Source organism: Mizuhopecten yessoensis, unplaced genomic scaffold (assembly GCF_002113885.1).
Source record: "Mizuhopecten yessoensis strain PY_sf001 unplaced genomic scaffold, ASM211388v2 scaffold1973, whole genome shotgun sequence".
Taxonomy (NCBI): Eukaryota; Metazoa; Mollusca; class Bivalvia; order Pectinida; family Pectinidae; genus Mizuhopecten; species Mizuhopecten yessoensis.
Window position 1 is genome coordinate 49,625 of NW_018404314.1, and position 20,368 is coordinate 69,992.

Below are 20,368 nucleotides of genomic sequence, written 5' to 3' on the forward strand. Positions count from 1 at the left end.
TTATATGCCGTACAGTTTTTAACTATAGCTGTAAGCGTACATAAGCAGAGACGTCCTGAGCAAGAAAAACAAGTACTCGTTATATCCGTATTAATGGATCAAAGACATGAAGATGATAGTGCTTAGAATCAAGAGAGGAGTAAATATAATCAGAAACGTATTAATATATACGTCTCTGATATGATCAAGAAATATAATTAAACTATGTCTATAGTATTTTATCTTTGCGTTGCATATTTTATATAGTATATATACAGTTAGGAGCAAACTTAACTTGGTGGCCTAGTGCACTGGAGTTACCAAGAAATGTGAACTCCAGTTCACATCGATGTGCACTGGAGTTCGTATCAATGTGCACTGGAGTTAACTACAGTTCACAAGGTATTTTTTATCATACTATGTCTGGCCTTTTCATCAGTTTATACATACTATGATTTTCTTCCCTCCTGTCTGCTCAACAAATCAATAAATAAACAAAGTATTAGATCTTACATATTCATATACTTAAAATGATTTAATTATAGAGAGTGATGAACTATTAAATTATTACCACATGCACCGACTTGGATCCATGGTATCCAAATGTATATACGGTCCTGAGCAGAGACATCCTGATCAGGAAATCAAACGGTGAATATATCCGTAGATATTTTCAGTGTCAAGAGAGGTCTTCTAATGATTTTCAAATTGAAAATACATTACATCAACGACGAAATACTTTATATATACTAATTATAGCATACACGGCCCTTGGTAGGGACAACATTATCAGGTAATAACATATTTTTCCATAAATATATTTAGCCATTTATAATGCCAATGCAGACAGCAATGTATATGGTCATTAGAGTTGTCGTATTAATAGATGAAATAGAACTCCGATTTATAAGAATTGTTGTATGCCGTATAGTCTATAACTAAAGCTGTTAGCGCATACGGTCCTGAGCGGGGACATCCTGATTAGGAAATCAAGTACTCATTATATCCTTATAAATGGACCAACAAGATACTGTTGGCAGTGTTGCAGAGCTAAGAGCTGGGTTAATATGACTTAAAAATAAAACTTAAACTATGTTTATAGTATTTTATCTTTTTATTTTATACTATAGTGTATACAGTCCTGAGCAGGGACATCCTGATCAGGAAATCTGATGGTGAATTTATCCGTAGATATTTATCAAATAAATCAAGTTTGCAACGTTTACGGTCAAGAGAGGTGCCCTAATAATTTTCAAATTGAAAACAAATTACATCAACGATAAAATACTTTACATATAATTCTTACAGCAAACACGGTCCTGGGCCGGGACAACATGATCATGAAGATAGCAATGTATTTTGGTCATTAACGTTGTGGTATTAATAGATGAAATAGAACCCCGACCTGTAAGAATGGTTATATGCCGTATAGTCTATGACTATAGCTCTTAGTGTGTACGGTCCTGAGCGTGGACATCCTGATCAGGAAATCAATTTGAATAAAATGATCAGCCTTAATAAGAATGAGATGTGATGCATAAGAATTAAGCTCAGAATAGTTTACATTTCACATCAATGAATCTTATTTTGATAATGCCTGTAATTCTTTTAACTCAAAAGAACATCAGAGTACTGACTAACTCCCAAGTTCAACTAGTTCATGTTTATTTAATTTAGGATGGGTCAATACTTTATTAGTTAACTCAAGTTTGAAGTCAGTAAAAGGGATTTGGGCCAATATCAAGGCATCAGATAAGATGTTGTCCAGTCTGCGGTTATAAGGGTGAGTAATGCTCCTGCGGTGGGGTAGTTGCCCTGCTGATATTGTGGTTTTACAGACAGCCAACATCGGAGGTAAAATTACAAACCTTATCCACATTTGGCCAGTCTTCAGAATCAGACATCAAAGTGATTAAAATTGTGAAAGTCTAATTTCTGAATAATTAAATACTTGGGAACTAGTCTAAACAACAGACTTCAAAATGATCAAAATCGTTGGAGCCTAATTCCAGAAGAGTTAAATATTCTAGAGTCGGGGGCAAGTCTACCTATAGTTACATGCAGCGTTCCCGAGCGAGGATAGCTTGATTAAGTAATCCGATGAAAGTTATTCACATGCTTATGTATTATCTAGATATGTGAATATATAGGTCAACAGTTCTGACAGTGGACATAATCACAACTGAAGTCAAAGAAGTTTCAATAGTGATATACCTAATATATGGACATGGCCCTGAGGAGGAACATCTTTATCAGCAAATTGAGGTTGTCTAAATGATTATAGTATACAATGTATATTCTGTATTAATGACGATAGCAATGCATGATGTCTTCAGCTTCAATAATACAAAAAGAGTACACAAACAAGTAAAATGATGTTTTCGAAAAGATTATGAATTTTGAGAATCTAGTTTGTTCCCGATGATGCACACAGATGACTTGTTCGTATAGGTGGATTTTGCTAAAGACTTACAAGATGTGTTTGATAATTCTGCTTAATCCCGAAGCCATACTGTAAATGTGAAAAACAAACGAAAATAACTGTTTTTCGGAAAGATCGAAATAATACGTTTGTTTCAGATTAATTTACAGATTTGAGAGTTGTTTTGTAAGATTTGAACAAGGCTTAAACTACTAATTACTCAAATCAAGAAGATACTTATTATTTTTCCTCAAATGCATCACATGCACTATTCATGTAAATTCCCACACGCAGTAGTGTTATTGTCTTTACTTATTTTCCCATCAGTTTCCATAGAAATCGCATCATATTTTTTCTAAACCATTCCACTGAAACTGTTCTAAAAGTACATCCAAATTATTACTGGCAGCAGATTATTTTACAAATAGTACTCCTGATAACACTTAATACATACATCATACAAGTATTTAAGATGACAGTACTTTTTGCTTTCCAAACTATGAAGAATAGAGCGCGGCGTGTTTAAATACACTACGTTTACTGAAACTCCAAACTTCAATGCAGCACTGAGGCAAGAGACTGTATCAATACAATTTTATCTTTAAATGACACTGATGTCAACAGTTTAATTGGCTATTTCATGTCCTTATTATTTCTCTTGTTATTTATGTGTCACCTTTGATTCTGCCTTATCTTAAAAATAATTTAGGTATAAATTTAATCATGATTGGAACATGCAATGGTCAATAAATCCTAAAGGTTTTTCGTTGTAACGTTTGTGTGGTGTCAAGTAGAGTATAAATTAGTACAAGAAAGATAATACTTTGTAGTTGATTTGCACAATGGCAGCAAAAAATGAATAATGAACTGAGAGCTACTTACTAACAATTTACCTGTAATTTGATAGGGAATTTTTGATAATCTAAGCAAGAAAACATATCAACAAATTTCAATTCTGATCACAATGAGGATCATATGTTAACGATTGAAATACAGAAAAAATAAAACGACATTTAGCATTATGTCATAAAAAGTGTTATTGACATCTTCTACATGTTTAGTTTTCCAAAACGTATATTTGCTTAAATGTGTTAAAATTTAAACGAATTCAGTGTAAAACATGTCGTATAAAAATCGAGTTCCGATTGTTAACATAACTCTTCACATGTTAAGATCCGAGGTCTTTATGTATCCTTGTAACAGCGGATTTATTTTTTATGTAAGACACTCTTTATTAATATTGATTTGATTTAACCCTTAATATTGTGCAGTTCCAGATCTGAGAATACCAACCTTGTTTCACAATTGCTGTAAAATTGATAAAACAATTATTATTCATGGTATAGCAGTAATGAAAGAGATCATGCACATTTATTGGTCCTATTTATCTAAAACCTTTTTATCTCGAACATGTATACTAGTACTCGATATTTCGTTATTTCAATGAAAGAAAACAAGGGTATACATTTTTAGGTAAGTGAACTTGCCATACGTTTTGTCTTTTTTGCTTTAAAAATCGAATATTTTTTCAAAAAGTAAGAACTGTATGTTAATTTGTTAAAATCATGGTTATACTTACAGGAGCGTACGTACCAGTGGAAATTAGAACCATTGACATAATAAAAAAAACTCCTCTGCTTGGAGGCCTGGTTTTTATTGAAACGAAATCACTCTTTGAAATGCCCTTTTTCGCAGGTTGCGTGTTGAATATTTCATCGTGTAACGACTTTTCATCTAAGAAAAACAATAAAGCTTAAAATGTCCCCTCTCTCAGAATACGTTTTTTTCTTGCCTGAAGCACAATATCCTTATGTAGAACATATAATTAATACATGTCAATAATATTATTTATTTAAACAATGGATAACTTTTAAAATTTTATATAAAGCATTTGTTAGAGGTTTTAATAAAGTCAAGGAATTGGTTTGTATTTTTAAGCATGAACTTACATCATTGATCAAACAAAAATGTATATTAATAACTTTGCTAAACAGATACAGATAGAGTGACACAAACAGAAAATGCATATGAATTTTGTGTCGAAGTACCTGTATTATTTTTCATGGCTATTTATCTGTCTGCCACCTTGGTAAGTTGATTTGAGACAATCGTGGCATGTACTCAACATTAATATCAAAGTCATGACATGCTGATTTAGGCATCACATTCATTAGTTAACAACATGGAGGTTTAACAGGTAAAGTAACCGAAACTTATGCACCTCCTACTTTAAGAGTAATGCTGTATCATGCGCCTGAACTAAGTGAAATGTACTCCTATACCAGTAAATATGGACAATGTACCTACTTATTCTACTCTTCGAACACTTTTGGTCATAGCCCCCATAATATGCAAAGTTATTTTAGATAAATTGATTGGGTCTCATATATCTTACGGACGAAAATTAAATAAAATGTATGATACACATATGGTCAATGTCTTCTCACCATCTACCTTCCAAATTTTATATGAAGAAATTAAATGGTCCTGACCACAGTTTGATATTTACAGTCTGCTGCTCAAAATTAAATATTTCAATACAGATTTTATGTTTCGTTTCGCAACTTCTCCCAACGGGTGTTTTTGTCAGCTATTTTTACCTCATGCGTCCGATTCCACCCACAGAAACTTTTCTATTTTGGTAAATTCTGAGTAACCTGGTCTATATTTCATTGAAAGATGAATACAACACACACACACGCACACACACCTAAACATCCTCACGTACACAAACGTGACAGAACGTTTAAATGTTGGTAATAGATAAGTGGAATGCTTTATCCAGGACGGTCTTTATTGAATCTGGTATCTTGGTGATGATCCCTTCGCTGGACCACTGACCAACACATACGTAACATGTGCCTTCACATGACCGTTGAGTAGTAACAGTTTTTGTTGACGTAAAATATGTGGTCGGAATGTTCTTGACATCATCAGATTTACAAAAATTATAAAGTGAGTAGATAAATAAATCTTTCGACTGTATTCATTGTTAACTTTTCTTATCTGATGATTTACAACGGAAATATTTAACATTTGATTCCTGATCAGGATTTCCCCACTCAGGACCGTCTATGTTATACGATGTATATATATAGTATTGTGTCGTTTATGTAACCTATTTTTATTAAAGAAAATGGTAGGACAAATCTATTGACCGTGTTCATTACTTTCTTTACTGATGTGATGAATAACAATGGATATACTTAACATTTGATTTCCTGATCAGGATTTTCCCGCCCAGGACCGTGTTTGTTATAATATATATATACTGAAACCTCTATGTACGGAGGTAAAGAGTTTTATACGTGATGATATGGATTTTTTGTCTCATTTGCCGAATCAAGTTAAGGAGGATTGTAAACTTGTAACTTTTGATGTAATAAGCTTGTATACAAATATTCCACATAATTTGGGAATTGAGGCCATTAGCTATTGGTTGAATAAATGTCCTGGAAAAGTAGATTCTAGATTTGATAAACAATTCATTGTTGAAGCATTAAAAATTGTATTGGAAAACAATACGTTTTGTTTTAATGGTAATTTTTACCAACAGTGTAAATGTACTGCAATGGGAACAAAGGTGGCCCCTACCTATGCGACGCTTGTCCTTGGGTATTTAGAAGATAAACTTTATACAAATGTTAAAAACACATTTAGTGTTACTTTTGCAAATTATTTTAAAGACAACTTTTTGAGATTTCTAGATGATTGCTTTATTATTTGGCCTCCAGGTGAGAATCTTCTGGAATTTTTCAATATGCTAAATGCCTTGCATCCCGATTTGAATTACACAATGGAGTTAAGTGAAAAAGGAATACCTTTCTTGGATATTTTTGTAGAAATTAAAGGACAAAATATTGTTAGCGATATATATTGTAAACCTACAGATTCTCACAATTATTTGGATTTCTTTTCAAATCATGCTAAACACACTAAGCTTAACATTCCATATGGTTTAGCATCGAAATTAGTCACGGTTGTTAGCGATAAAAAAATATTAGAAGATAGATTGGACGATTTGAAACTTTATCTTAAAAGCAAACGTTATCCTGCTGAAGTGGTACTAAACGCCATACAAAGAGCTAAAGAGAAAGGCCCTGTCAGTGTTAATTTAGAAAGAGCTAACACCAAAGATGCTGATATCATACCATTTGTTACTACTTACAATCCAAATAATTGTAATATGTTTCCTGTCGTTAAACATTTTGTAAATTTTATGAAAAACAGTGAGAACATGAAGTGTATTTTTGATAAGAAGAAGATTATAAACTGTAAAAGACAACCTAAAAACTTAAAACGTTTACTATGTACATCCAAATTTGATATGAATACCACAAATGTTGTCACTGGTGTAAAAAAAAGTAAGAAACCAAGGTGTGGTACATGTAAGATTATCATTGAATGTAAAGACTACGTTTTTGCAAATGGTTCCAAAATAGAAATTAGATCAGACATTAACTGTAATTCTAAGAATGTTATTTACTCTTTAATATGTAAACAATGTGGTGAATTTTATATCGGACAGACCGGATGTGAATTGAGAATACGAATGAATGTACATAGACAACAAATGAAGGACAATGAACTAAGATTTTTAAAAGTTAGCAAACATATGCATCGATGTTCTAAAGATGATTTTCATGTGTTACCTATTTACAAACTGAATAGCGACGATGTAGTTGCAAGAGAAATTAAAGAAAATATGTTTATAAAGGTCCTCAAACCCAGCCTGAATGCACAATGATTTTTGCAATGTATTGTATGTAGATGTTTTCTCTGTCTTGGTATTGTTTGTGACGTCACTATGCTTGTATATTTATGACGTCACTAAAATTGTTGACTATACAAATATTGATGACGTCATGTAACCAACGGTGATAAATAAACATCAATCCGCCTGAAGAAGCCCTAGAAGGCAGAAAGGCCTAGCGGACGATCTGAAAAATTTGTTTTTATTCTATATATATATATATATATAGTATTTCGTCGTTCATATTACCTATTTTCTCGTTAAAAATAATAATGACACATCTATTGACCGCATTCATTGTTAACTTTACTGATGTGTTGAATTACAACGGAAATATTTAACATTTGATTTCCTGATAAGGAGTTCCCCGCTCAGAACCGTGTATGTAATAAGATGTATATATATAGTATTGCATCGTTCCTTTTACTTATTTTGTATTTGAAAATTAATAGGACACATTTTTGACTGTATTCATTGTTAACTTTTCTTATCTGATGATTTACAACGGAAATATCTAACATTTGATTCCTGATCAGGATTTCCCTGCACAGGACCGTGTATGTTATAATATGTATATATATAGTATTGTGTCGTTTATGTAACCTATTTTTATTAAAGAAAATGGTAGGACACATCTATTGACCGTGTTCCCTACTTTCTTTACTGATGTGATGAATAACATCGGAAATACTGAACATTTGATTTCCTGATCAGGATTTTCCCGCCCAGGACCGTGTTTTGTTATAAAATGTATAGATATATAGTATTTCGTCGTTCATGATACCTATTTTCTCGTTAAAAATAATATTGACACATCTTTTGACCGTATTCATTGATAACTTTACTGATGTGATGAATAACAACGGAAATATTTAACGTTTGATTTCCTGTTCAGGGTGCCCCCATCAAGGACCGTGTATGTTTTAAAATGTATATATATATATAGTATTTTGTCGTTCATGTTACCTAGTTTGCAACTGAAAATCATAAGGACACATTTTTTGACTATATTTATTATTAACTGTACAGATCTGATGAATTACAATGGAAAATATTCAACATTTGATCAGGATGCCCCGCTCAGAACCGTGTATGTTATAAGATGCATGTTACCTATTTTGCATCAGATATATTTACAATTATATTTCCTGATCAGGACGTCCCCGCTCAGGACCGTATATGTTATTAGATGTATATATATTAAGTGTAACATCGTTCATGTTACCTATTTTGCATTTACCAATCATAAGGACACATCTTTTGACCTTGTTCATAGCAACGGATACATTACCATTATATTTCCTGATCAGGATGTCCCCGCTCAGGACCGGGTATGATATAAGGTATCTATATCATTATCATTATATTATCATTATGACACCTCCCTTGTTCATTCATATTCATGAGTTTTTGTATTTGATACAAATGACCTACCGAAACGGAATAATTTCCATTTGATTTCCTGATTAGGACGTTCCCAATCAGGACCGTATACATATATATAAGCTTACAGTTATGGTTATGGTTATAGACTAGCGGAATAATCATTGATTTATATAAGCTTACCAGTTATGGTTATTGGCTATACGGAATAATCATTGATATATATAAGCTTACAGTTACGGTTATAGGCTATACGGAATAATCATTGATATATATAAGTTTACAGCTATGGTTATAGGCTATACGGAATAATCATTGATATATATAAGTTTACAGTTATGGTTATTGGCTATACGGAATAATCATTGATATATATAAGTTTACAGCTACACATTTTGCGTTGGCGTGCAAAAACTCCTGTGGCGCACCTATGGCGCACCTATGGCGCTAAATCGCCTATGGCGCAAATTAGTGAGATTCTTAATATAATCTAATATAATTTATGGTAGTTTGGCAGGACGATTTACATTGCTGTCGGTATTTCATAAGTTATAAAACCGTTGATTTGTTTTTCAAGATTGTAATGCCACGGCGGCTTTTCAAAGAAAACGGTATAAGGTGTATTTATACAGGACATCCACCATGGCAAGCTGGTAAGACAAATAATTAAATAAAACAAGGACACCAAATCTGAATTGAATATGGCCGTTTATTACAATAAACGACGGTTGTTATGACGTTCACATTTTGTCATATAAATAGACCCAAAAAGTCTTAGATGGGGGTCCTATTCCGCCACAATGATTACTGCAACACCAGGCTAATACATAAATAAAACGAGGTGCAGCAGAAATCATCCCCCATCCGAAGCCATGGTGGAAGGCCCAAATGGAATAAAACCAAATATAATCAAAAGTGTACTTTGGAACAAAATTGTAAAACCAAAGTACAATTATCATGGAGGCAAGCATGCCAGTGAAAAGGAGACATAATATATCTATATACATAAAACCCAACATAATAAAATTGGCGAAAGGTCTGCATGAAGACCCAGAGTATACATACAACAGATGATATGGACATCTATAACCTAAACAGCCAACTACATGAAAGGACAGTATCTCCCCGACCCTATGCCCGGGAGATGCAAGTTATGTGAAAACTTTCGGTTGGCGTTTTTTGTATACATAACATATAAACATGCACAAAAATTGTAACTGACAAGTGGAGGCACTAAGCATGGATTTTAGCTGATGAGATTAATCCTTGCATAGCAAGGGACAAAATGTAGTGTACAAAACAAAAACTGTAATAACATTACAAAATAATTGCAAACCGAATTTACAAAAGACAAAAAGTGAAAAATATAGAAGCGGACACAGTTGACCAACTCCTCGACCCTATGGCCAGAAAAAGGAAGAATATAACGTGTCAAATATTAAGAATGCAAGTATTTGAACAATGTACAAGCCTATTACTCTAATATGAGGTGAAACATCAGTAAAACACTAAAGTGTAAGAACCCGTTGCAGCAACCTATCGACCCTATGCCCAAAGGCCACTGAAACGGACAAAGTTCATATATCTGTAATGTTACATGTCGTAAAAAGTTGGCAATCTGATGTACCTCTTGAATGCCAAGGAATGCCACCTGCCCATTTGTTGAATGTCTACATCAGGAATACCACTAGCGGCAGCATGGCTGGCAGCCCCAATTCTAAAACTATGACTAGTGTAGGGAAGATGCGCCAGGCCAGCCCAAGCCAGTGAACTGTGCAAACAAGTACTGAAGTAAGCATAGGTAATTGGTATGCAATTTGGAAAACAAAAGAGTGGCCCTGCCAAGTGACCACGTCGCAAAAGGTACTGATGAAGGGCCAACACTGGACAGGTGGCACTCTGTGTAGGCTTACATTGTAATGATAAAGTGATTGGCCGAATATTGTAATGGCCTTTAAATGAGCGAAAAATTAGCTCAAGTTTTGAGGGACAGCCATTAGAATCATAGGAAATAACTGCATCATGATACTGAAGCACATGTGATGCAGACTTGTTCATAGTCATCTCACCCACACGTAAAAATGCATGAAAGGCTAAGAGATACATTGCTCTTAGTAAGTACTGCTGGTATGCAGACGGACACACAAATGGCAACGACTCTACCAATTTCACCAAAATGGCAGGTGTAATTGGTAGGCGGCTATCAGCACGTGACGACGTTCGCTGAATGGATGATAGAAGCTTTTTAATGATAAAGGACTGGGAAGGATCAGAAAAACCAGCCAGCTTATTCAAATATCCAATGGCTGCAATGTATGTCAATATTGTGGAAGAGGCAAAATGATTTTGATGTAGGTAAGCAATGAAATATGCTAATATGCCCATATTAGTAGGTATGAATGGAAGTGTTGGATGGTTGGCAACCAGAAACTGTTGGTATAATTGATAAGCCCTAGCATAAGTACGCCTGGTCTGGGGGGATGTTGCATTTTCCAAAAGTTGTACAAGTAACATGCTTAGATTGTCAGAAGGTGATCTGGAACTGGCGTTGAATGCCGTTCCATGTGAGGCGCTTGTTGCTGGAATAATTCCACCTGTAAACGAGACAGATGGTCAGCAAGAATATTACTTTTGCCAGGGATGTGACGTGCTGAAAAAAGAATATTAAAACGCAAGGAAGTAATGACAAAACGACGTGTTAATGCCATAAGAGTGCTATCTTTGCTTGTTTGTTTGTTGATTATATCAACAACGGCCATGTTGTCACAGTACAACAATAGACATCTATTTCGCAGACAGGGGCCCCAAATTTCAATTGCCAAGACAATTGCAAAGAACTCCTTAACTGTAATATGGTAGGAGGTAAAAGATGCTGGCCAGGTCCCAAACAACCATGAAGTGTTGAAAATAGCCCCAAAACCCCGATTGCTGGCATCAGTGAAGAACTGAAGCTGTGGTGTAGTTACCCAGCGATCATCAAGGAACATGGAAACCCCATTAAAGGAGTCTATGAAAACTTTCCAAGCAGCAATGTCAGCCCTAGCCTCCCGACTTAAACGTACATGGTGATGAGGTTTTTGAAGGCCACATGTCAAGTTGATCAAACGACGCAAAAAAGTTCGACCTGGAGAGATAACTTTACAGGCAAAATTTAACAAACCAATTAAAGACTGTAATTCCCGTAGCGTGACTTTCCTGCGCCGAGAAAACTGATCTAACAACTGCCGCATTTTGATGATTTTGTCCATAGGAAGTCTGGCCTCCATTTTAGAACTATCCAACTCTATGCCTAAAAAAGTTAACTGTGTGCAAGGGTTAACAGTTTTGCTTTGTTTTATAGGGATTTGGGTATGTTGACAAAAAGTTAAAAAGTTTGCCAAGTCTTCCATACATTTGGAACTACCAGGTGGGGCTACAAAAAGGAAATCATCCAAAATATGAACAACCCCCGCTACCTGATATTTTGTCTCCATGATCCAATGAATAGCAGAGCTAAATGCCTCAAACAGACGGCAAGAGATAGAGCATCCCATAGGTAAGACTTTATCAAAATAAAACTTGTCATCTATCTGGAAACCCAACAACTCATAGTCAGTAGGATGAATGGGAATAAGTCGAAAAGCTGACTCAATGTCAGTTTTGGCCATGAGTGAACCTCTCCCAAAATGTTTGACAAGGCGCACAGCATCATCAATTGTCTGATATGCCACAGTGGCATCTTCAGGGTTTATGCCATCATTGATAGATGTACCCTGAGGGTATGATAGATGATGAATGACACGAAACTCATTGAGTTCTTTCTTTGGTACAAGGCCCAACGGGGATACCTGAAGATTTGGAAAAGGAGGTGTCTGAAATGGACCTTGTATGCGACCTAAACTAATTTCTTTTTCAATTTTTTGTTTCAAAACCGAAACGTTATCCAGAGCAGATTTGAGATTTTTGGACGTTCGAAATCGCCTAGAACCATAATACTGCAAAGAAAAACCTTCAGTAAAACCCATCTTCAAAAATTGAAATTTATCCTGAGGGTAGCCCGCTAAATGTGTAAGAAACACTTGGACCTTAATAGGAGTAGGGAGTTTAGATTTTTTGAGGAGGTTTACGTTGTTGGCGTTGTGGATTAGTGGCTGAGAGTTGGCCATTGTTTCCACCGCCTGAGGGGTTATCCTGGGGAAGAGTGGAGGAGGATTGCAATTTGCATTGCCGAAAGGAATGCCCCCCTCCACAGTTGGAGCAGACATGTGGGAATTTGCAGCGTGGTCCCTTTCGACAAGATCCAGACTTGTTGAATGGCCAACAAACACCTTTTGGCCAACTTGTTGATTTGGAATGAAAGGGCTGCTGAAAGGGCTGTTGAAAAGAGTTTGGGCGGGAGGTACTTCTCAACCCAATTGCTGTAGCCTCCAAATAAAATTCGGAGTGAACATTTCCCCATGAAGTTTGAGGGAAAAGTTGATGCCACCGACGGAAGTTACAATCGTAATTCAAAGCCGCAGCAATTCCCGACCTTCTAGACAAAGTTTGTACAGTGTCAGCATATTTCATGAGAGCTGAAATAGCCTGGGGGTGGGATTGGACATAAATTGAAACGAATATATGAAAGGCTGATAGCCATTGTTCCACGGATTTAATCTGTGATGATTTTTGTTTGGGAACTAATGCTAATTCATTGTTGTGGAACTGAATTTTGAAGTGGTCCGAATCAGAAGATTTTTGGAGCAACAGGCCAAAATCAATGTACTCCCCAGCCAAAATTTTGGCTTTTAATTTAGTATCAATATGCATGTCCAGAGGTCGGGAAATGCTGTGGCAAGTCTCAAAACCATTCTCACCCGTAAAATTTGACAACACCTGTGATAATGGGTTATTAATGTTCATTGTTGGTGTTGTAGCAGGCATGGTCAGAGGATCCATAGAACGCAAAGGCAGGAAATGTCCACTTGTATGAGGGGGGATAATATCAGTTGCTGAATTAGCTGGTGACCCTGTCGCTGCTGCTGGTCCCGGTCGCTGAATGTCAAGGGACTGTATACTGAGTGATGAATTATGACCAAGTCCAGATGGTGCCCCTGTTGTAGTTGTAGGCAAAGTGGGCACAACCGGAGCCTGCACCATATATCCTTCAGCCTTCATTAAATTGAATAATTCTTTCACTATTTCCTGCGTGGACGGTAAGACTGTGTTGGGGTTAGCTGCCATAGGTGGTTGAGTGGAATTTGAGGGGAAGGCATGGTTAATCGACCCCGGCGTAGTGGAGGTAGCGTCATTTCTGAATGATGGCCCAGGTATACTAGTTGCTGAAGGGTGGTTGTTGAAAACTTGTATAGTGGGTGTTGTTTCTACCACATCACTGGTTAAAGCCGGTGTAGGGACCGGGACCTGCGTCCGTCGTCTTGTACTACGACCAACAATGCTATGTTGGAGAGCTGCCCTCCGTCTAGTTTTCCGTATGGGAGCTGCCCCATGACCTGGAAAACAATAAATTGAACAGTATCTGCGGAAAATTCCATTGAACTAATGTGTGCAACAAACATTGAATGCACCTTTTGATATCCAAGAAGAATGGATTCCTAATAATCAGGAAACTCATAATAGCATTCTTGTGAAAAAGTAAACATCCCATTGGACAACATTGGGAGAAACTCCCATAATAACAGCAAGTTTATGTAATTTCAAGTGAAAGTTTATGAATATGCAAACACATGTGTTAGCATAAAATTGAGATCAGAATAACCATATAAATAGTCATAATCAAAATAGGATTATTGTTTTCAAAACCTTCCATACTATGCCAAAAAGGTTAACAAAATTGAAAGCAAAACATTGTAAAAACATAGAACTATAGAACTGCTCAAAAAAGTGGGAAACATAAACTCATGTTACCACCGCTTTAACGACACAAGTTAACTAACATGCATCATCAAGGTGTTTTCTTTTGAGCCTAAAACATTACCACACACAGTCACACATGTTAACTAACATGTATATATGAGAACTCTCATAGCAAAACATGTGAACTCACATGTAAATATTTGGCACGAACAACATGTTAACTAACACATTATATCGTATAGCAATGGTACACGCGTGTACACATGCAAAACAAACCCCGATTTTGAACGGGCAAAATAAATCAACCGTTAAAACAACAGAAGTCAAAACCGAAAGTACTGACCGACATGTAAAACTAACAATAACCCGTGAAGTCTGACAAAACAGAACACTCTACCACAATTGTGTCAACACATTTACTAAATGTAACGTACGATTAGTTACTGCTGATGATTCCTCAATGTCACACGTGAAATAACCAGGAAAAGAATCTACTTTGAGGCGAAGAGAACACGCATTGTTTACAATAACAGCTGGGCGGAAATAAGATAGTGCGCATGTGCAGTCGACTCTATGACATCAGAGATATCCCAAAATAGAACGAGTTGAAGGTAAACATAAACAAACCAGGATAAAAAACTAATGAATATGCAAGACCTTACCTTGTAGGGAAAGAAAATAACTCATGCTGCGGCAAATTTTAAGCCCTGTAAAACTGCTCCACGCACAGAATATATGTACTTGCGCATCCCATTAGAAGACAAGTGGACACCGTCCCTACACAAATTTTCAGAGACGCCATCTTTAAGGCCCTTATGGCGCCAAAAGAAACACACCGTGGAACCCATACAGCGTTGTTTTAAGGCAGAATTGACGAAATCCACAGATTCATTGTAAATAGTCACAGGTGTCACTCGAGTTGTCCGACGATATAATAATTGTAGGAACCCCACACGTTTGATGCCAAAACCAGTAACTAACCACTGGGCTATCGAAAATAGGTCAGTCACAAGTGTGCCCTTAACCCGCACATTGTCAGCACAATCTAGGTCATTGCCACCGATTTGTAATAAAACCACCGAAGGCTGAACTTGTTGAATAGTATCAGAAATACAACGAGCGTAAAGATTAGGAATCTTACCGCCACTTTTGCCAAGACACAAGACTTGTAACTGATCCGGGTCAAAACCTAGATTTGTCCATGAACCCGTAAGGCTATCATCCAAACGGCGAATAAAACTGTGACCCAAAACGATAACTGACGACATTACAACGTACAGTCAAGTACATAAAGTTTATCTTGTATATACTAAAATCTGTGATCAGATAAAACAATACAAAACTTTACAAGTTGAAATAAAATTGACCTTGACCGTACGAACCTTGTTCCGCCATTTTCTTTTATCAGCTTCTGAATAGGAGCTGCTGCGTCATTTGTATTTATAGTGATCTAATTATAGCAACATATCAATGCGCGCATGTAACCTGTCGGACCGCATCACTCATACCCCAACATACCTCCTTCCGCAAATAAAAATAGTTACGTAAAAGCATGTAAGTCTGACTGCATAAATTACATTAAAACAAGTTTTAATTTGTATATAATGTATACAAACATGAAATAGTTAGGATTCATTGTAGTCTACTCTGATCCAACATCATATATGTACATGTTTGAACTAGTTTATTCCGTTTTGACAGATAGGCCTATATGAAAAATTCTTTGGAGAAGGAAAAGAAACTCGGTATTTTAATTTTACGCGTATCTGTATCATCTGAACTGTGTGTACTACTGGAACAATTTAGTCAGATCTACATGATCGAAAGCAGGCAGCTGTTACCTTCTGACCCTACAGTATGAGTTCTGCTACACTTTTTGTATTAAAACAATTATCATAACCTTTTTTTTTCTTTATAATTTGGTGCTTATACTTTACCATACTAAACGTTAATAATATAGTGATGCAATTCCTTACAGATTTTTGATAAAACAAGTGTAGGAACACGCTATACTATGCAACGGTCCTGGTCAGCGACGATTCCTGTCAGCCCCGGTTCTAGTGAGGGCAACTGAGCTGTTTGATACTGTTGGACATATCGTCACGTCCGTGTACTATTGTTCATCTGGTGTTAATATAATTACGAAATACGGAAATGATGACACAAAAATACACCAAGAAAAACACGTGTATTACAAAGGGCAGGAAGTCCTTAATTGATGCTTGGTTGTGTTTTCAATCAGTGTCGGCACCAAGTTTGTTAACTTTTTGAGAGGATAAGGTAGTGTGAAACATTACTTTAGAGTCAAAGTCACTGTTTTAAAATAGAATTGTGCCCGAGGCTGTCATTTTCTGACATAGGAACAGCCATAGTATCTTACCTGTAAGCATGTACTGATGTACCTGTGTATCTAATGGACAGGCAATGGGCTGGATTAATTGACATGATTAATGTTCTTTACACAAGGTGTTCAAGATTGGGTACAGCCCATCAGTATCCCATGTTACCTCAGGTGAATGGTCAGTGTGTGGTCATTGCCCAAATATTCTCAGGTAAATATCATATTGATAAGACAAATATGTGTCAGCGGTTGGTTACATTGCCCTAGCAATATCTTTAAATCTACCACTGAAGTAAAGTTTTAACTGCATGATTAAAACTTGCGGTTCCCTGTACAACTGAATTCATGTGATTGCTTATTAATAAATGTATCAACTTATTTCAACATGCAACATGTATGTGCCTGTATAAAACTGAATCTCCAGATGTTTGCGCCCTTTAACTATGAATGTTGTCATCATTTTAACATTGGTAATTCATTAATGTACCACCAGGCCAGCTGTATACCTGCTACATTGTTGTGGGGAACACAGTAGACCCAGGTAGGGGTTGGTGGTAGGGGGGGGGGGGATTTTCTAATTCGACAATCAGCATGTACATGTACGTGACGTGTATAAATATGTAACAAAGAAATATAAATCAGACAGACTTATGGATTGTTTTGTCTAAATTTTCCTAAAAGAAGACAACGTTGGATTAACGGGCTTAAATTAATTCCAAATCGATAGCTTGAGCTTTTACTTGTATTTATACAGTGCAATGCTATGATATAAGATGTATCTGGAATGTTTTGGTTTTTTTTGTATAAAACTTGTAATACATATGTTTTAGTACTGTATATGAGACGGAACTAATGAAGTCATTGACCTTTTTAATAAAACAACGAAATTACTCTATTGATGTCGTGAAAGTGAGAAACCTTTCATAAAAAAGTATGAAATTATAGGAACACTTACCATATATATCCATATCACATAACAGTTACTGATCCCCCATCCTGACTCTACAATATTGATAATAAATGTGATGGGAATTTAACTATGATCAGGTAAATTTTTGACTGTTTTCCTCTGAAATAGTACAGCTATTTACATATTTTCTGTAATCACCATATACTATATAGCGAACATTTTTTCTTTGTACATGTGTATGTTCAGTTGAAATATGATTAATCAGAAAAAAATATTTTATAGATATAGTGAAATTCTCAATAAAATGTTTATTTCTTTTTTCTTTCAATTATGAAATCATGAGTGAACTAGTTTATTATAAACAATTATTGAAATTTGTATTACAATCTTTTAAACTTTGGTTAACACTAGTGCACTGGGGTTCACATCGTTATGCACTGGAGCTAACATCATAGTGCAATGGAGTAAACACTGAACTGAAATAGAGTGCACTTCAATGTTTGTCTAGTGCACTTCCTTGTTCACTACATGTGCACTACGAAGTGCACTAGTTACCAAGTTAAGTTTGCTCCCAACTGTAGGTATGGACGGAACATAGGAATGTAACCCCTAGAGTAACGTAAACATACGTATTGAACACCAATTTACGTGTGCAGATCCCATGTGTGTTGTCAGAGTTACCGCTCATGAATGACACTTTTGAAAGAGATGGTTTATGGATATTTTCCCTCAACTCAATATTAAGATTACCTGTTCCTGTACTAAGTGGAGATTTAAATCATATATCAAAACAATAAGAAACACCTACAGTAAGGTTATCTAGTAACTGATTACCCTATAAACTGTTAATCTATTCGTTCATAGATTTCAACAAGATATTTAAAATATACCTTTATGGATTACGAAACAGCTATACATAGCAGTCGACAGCTTCAATTGATTTGACACAGCTATTGTCACGATAAGCATCCTTAAAGTTCCAGCTTGAAAAAACAGCGAAAATTTATGAAACTACAATATACAAAATGTATCATACCTTAGCCTTTTGCTGGAAACCAATTCTCACGAAAACTTTCAGGAGGACACCATGAAAGAGTCAATCCTTAGGATGTTGTGTGCTTCATAGCTGACAGGTACGATCTGGTTTTCGATGATAGATATTGACCGCGCCTGAAAAATGATGCAAGGAAACAATATTTATAGTGCAAACAAAAATCTGAGATATACTGTATAATGATAAATTTGTACATGTAAGTATAATGGTTTAGGGTACATCTAAAAAAAGTAGAGATACAGTGTGATGTTTACTTAGACATGTACACGATACATTTGTACCGATACAATTCGGGTAACTAATGTACGTGTACAGACTTGGGTATAACGACAAACGGGTACAGTACTGTGACGATTTGTATATGATCTATTTGGATATATAATGACGAAACCTAATCTAGATTGAATACAGTTATCATTTTTCATTTTATTCTCATGCGTACTAATGTTTTCGTTAAATAGTATAATGCTCTCCAATACATTATTTCATTCATACCGACTGATCATCCTATGTTAACTCATAGACACGTAGGATTCAAATACTCGCCAATGCTGATCGATCTTGTCTATGTGCGAAAAGATACGTATTCAAGTCGATCACAAAAGTTTTGTTTCAAAGTAGAATTCCCTGTTATATAAAGAAATACTTTTATTTCTAAATTCCAGACCTCAAAAGATTGCCTGTGTCATCGGTTTTAGTACTCACAAGTAGTATTGTGAAATAATTAAATAAGAACAGTGTTATTTTCCTACAAATATAAGAGTTTATTAAAAACGAATTGTTATTTAAAAGCAAAAAAATAAGGCAGTTTTCTGAGTATCTCAATAGATGCTATTTCAACCGTTGTAAACCACGTCAGGAAGATATCTTTAAGACCGAGGCAAATGTTGATTAAGGACTTTTTCCTTTTTATCAAAATGTATCTTAGTTTGTGCAGCAGACTGGTTTCATGACTACGGGCCCTGGTATGGTATCTTTCTCAACTATGAGGATAGAAAAATTAGCATAATGTGATAAAAGACAAGAATATTATGTTTCTTGTGCGGACTGTACATACATGCTATTTGATCTTTATATCACCATATATTAAGTCATTACGTGTTTTACAGGTTTTTATAATACGTCATAAATGCCTTAATATATAAACACGTTTCTATTAATAGAAGTTGTTTATTGTGTCACCCGCTATTACACTATTTGTGTCACGTCATTGTTTACTCACGTGTTTGGTTCAATACATCCAATGATGTTGTTTATTATTCTATTTCTCACCTAAATATACGATGATAGTTGTGTCCTGACTTACTCCACCTCTTGCTTCAATATTTTTGCTGACACAAAGAGTATCAGTCGCAACCAGGAAGTTTATTTTATAGAAATACCTAAATCAATAGACAACGATGTAAATGCATTGAGAACTGGAATTTAAGTTGCATTTATGAAAATAACATAAAACATTGCTTTGTAGAGTATATATTCCCATCAATAATTAATGATGTATTTATTACCTCACAGTGTTAAATAGTGGGCTGGGTTATAACACAGCTAAATAAACACACTATCACTTGTCAACAATACTGATAAAGAAAGTGGTTTTGTAGTATTGATTTAAAGAACATGAAAAACAGTTATCATTTTAGAATATGCATGTACAGTTAGAATTACGCCCAAGTATCCACTTTTTGTGGCAC

At 35.4% G+C, this 20,368-nt stretch overlaps 1 protein-coding gene across 1 annotated transcript; it reads right to left on the minus strand.

Moving 5' to 3' along the window:
* Positions 1 to 9,158: 9,158 nt before the first annotated feature.
* Positions 9,159 to 15,967, minus strand: LOC110444077. Its single transcript, XM_021488500.1, has 2 exons — positions 15,035 to 15,967; positions 9,159 to 14,008 (listed from the first exon to the last, which is right to left on the minus strand). The coding sequence occupies exons 1-2, from the start codon at positions 15,057 to 15,059 to the stop codon at positions 12,621 to 12,623; spliced, it is 1,413 nt and encodes a 470-aa protein (XP_021344175.1). The 5' UTR covers positions 15,060 to 15,967; the 3' UTR covers positions 9,159 to 12,620.
* Positions 15,968 to 20,368: the final 4,401 nt, after the last annotated feature.

What these genes read in the sequence shown, in the direction of transcription:
- LOC110444077 (XM_021488500.1), bottom strand. Translation starts at nt 15,059, where the DNA reads ATGAGTTATTTTCTTTCCCTACAAG. An exon ending in TTATTTTCTTTCCCTACAAG is followed by an intron (nt 14,009 to 15,034) that starts GTAAGGTCTTGC and finishes ATTGTTTTCCAG; the next exon opens with GTCATGGGGCAGCTCCCATA.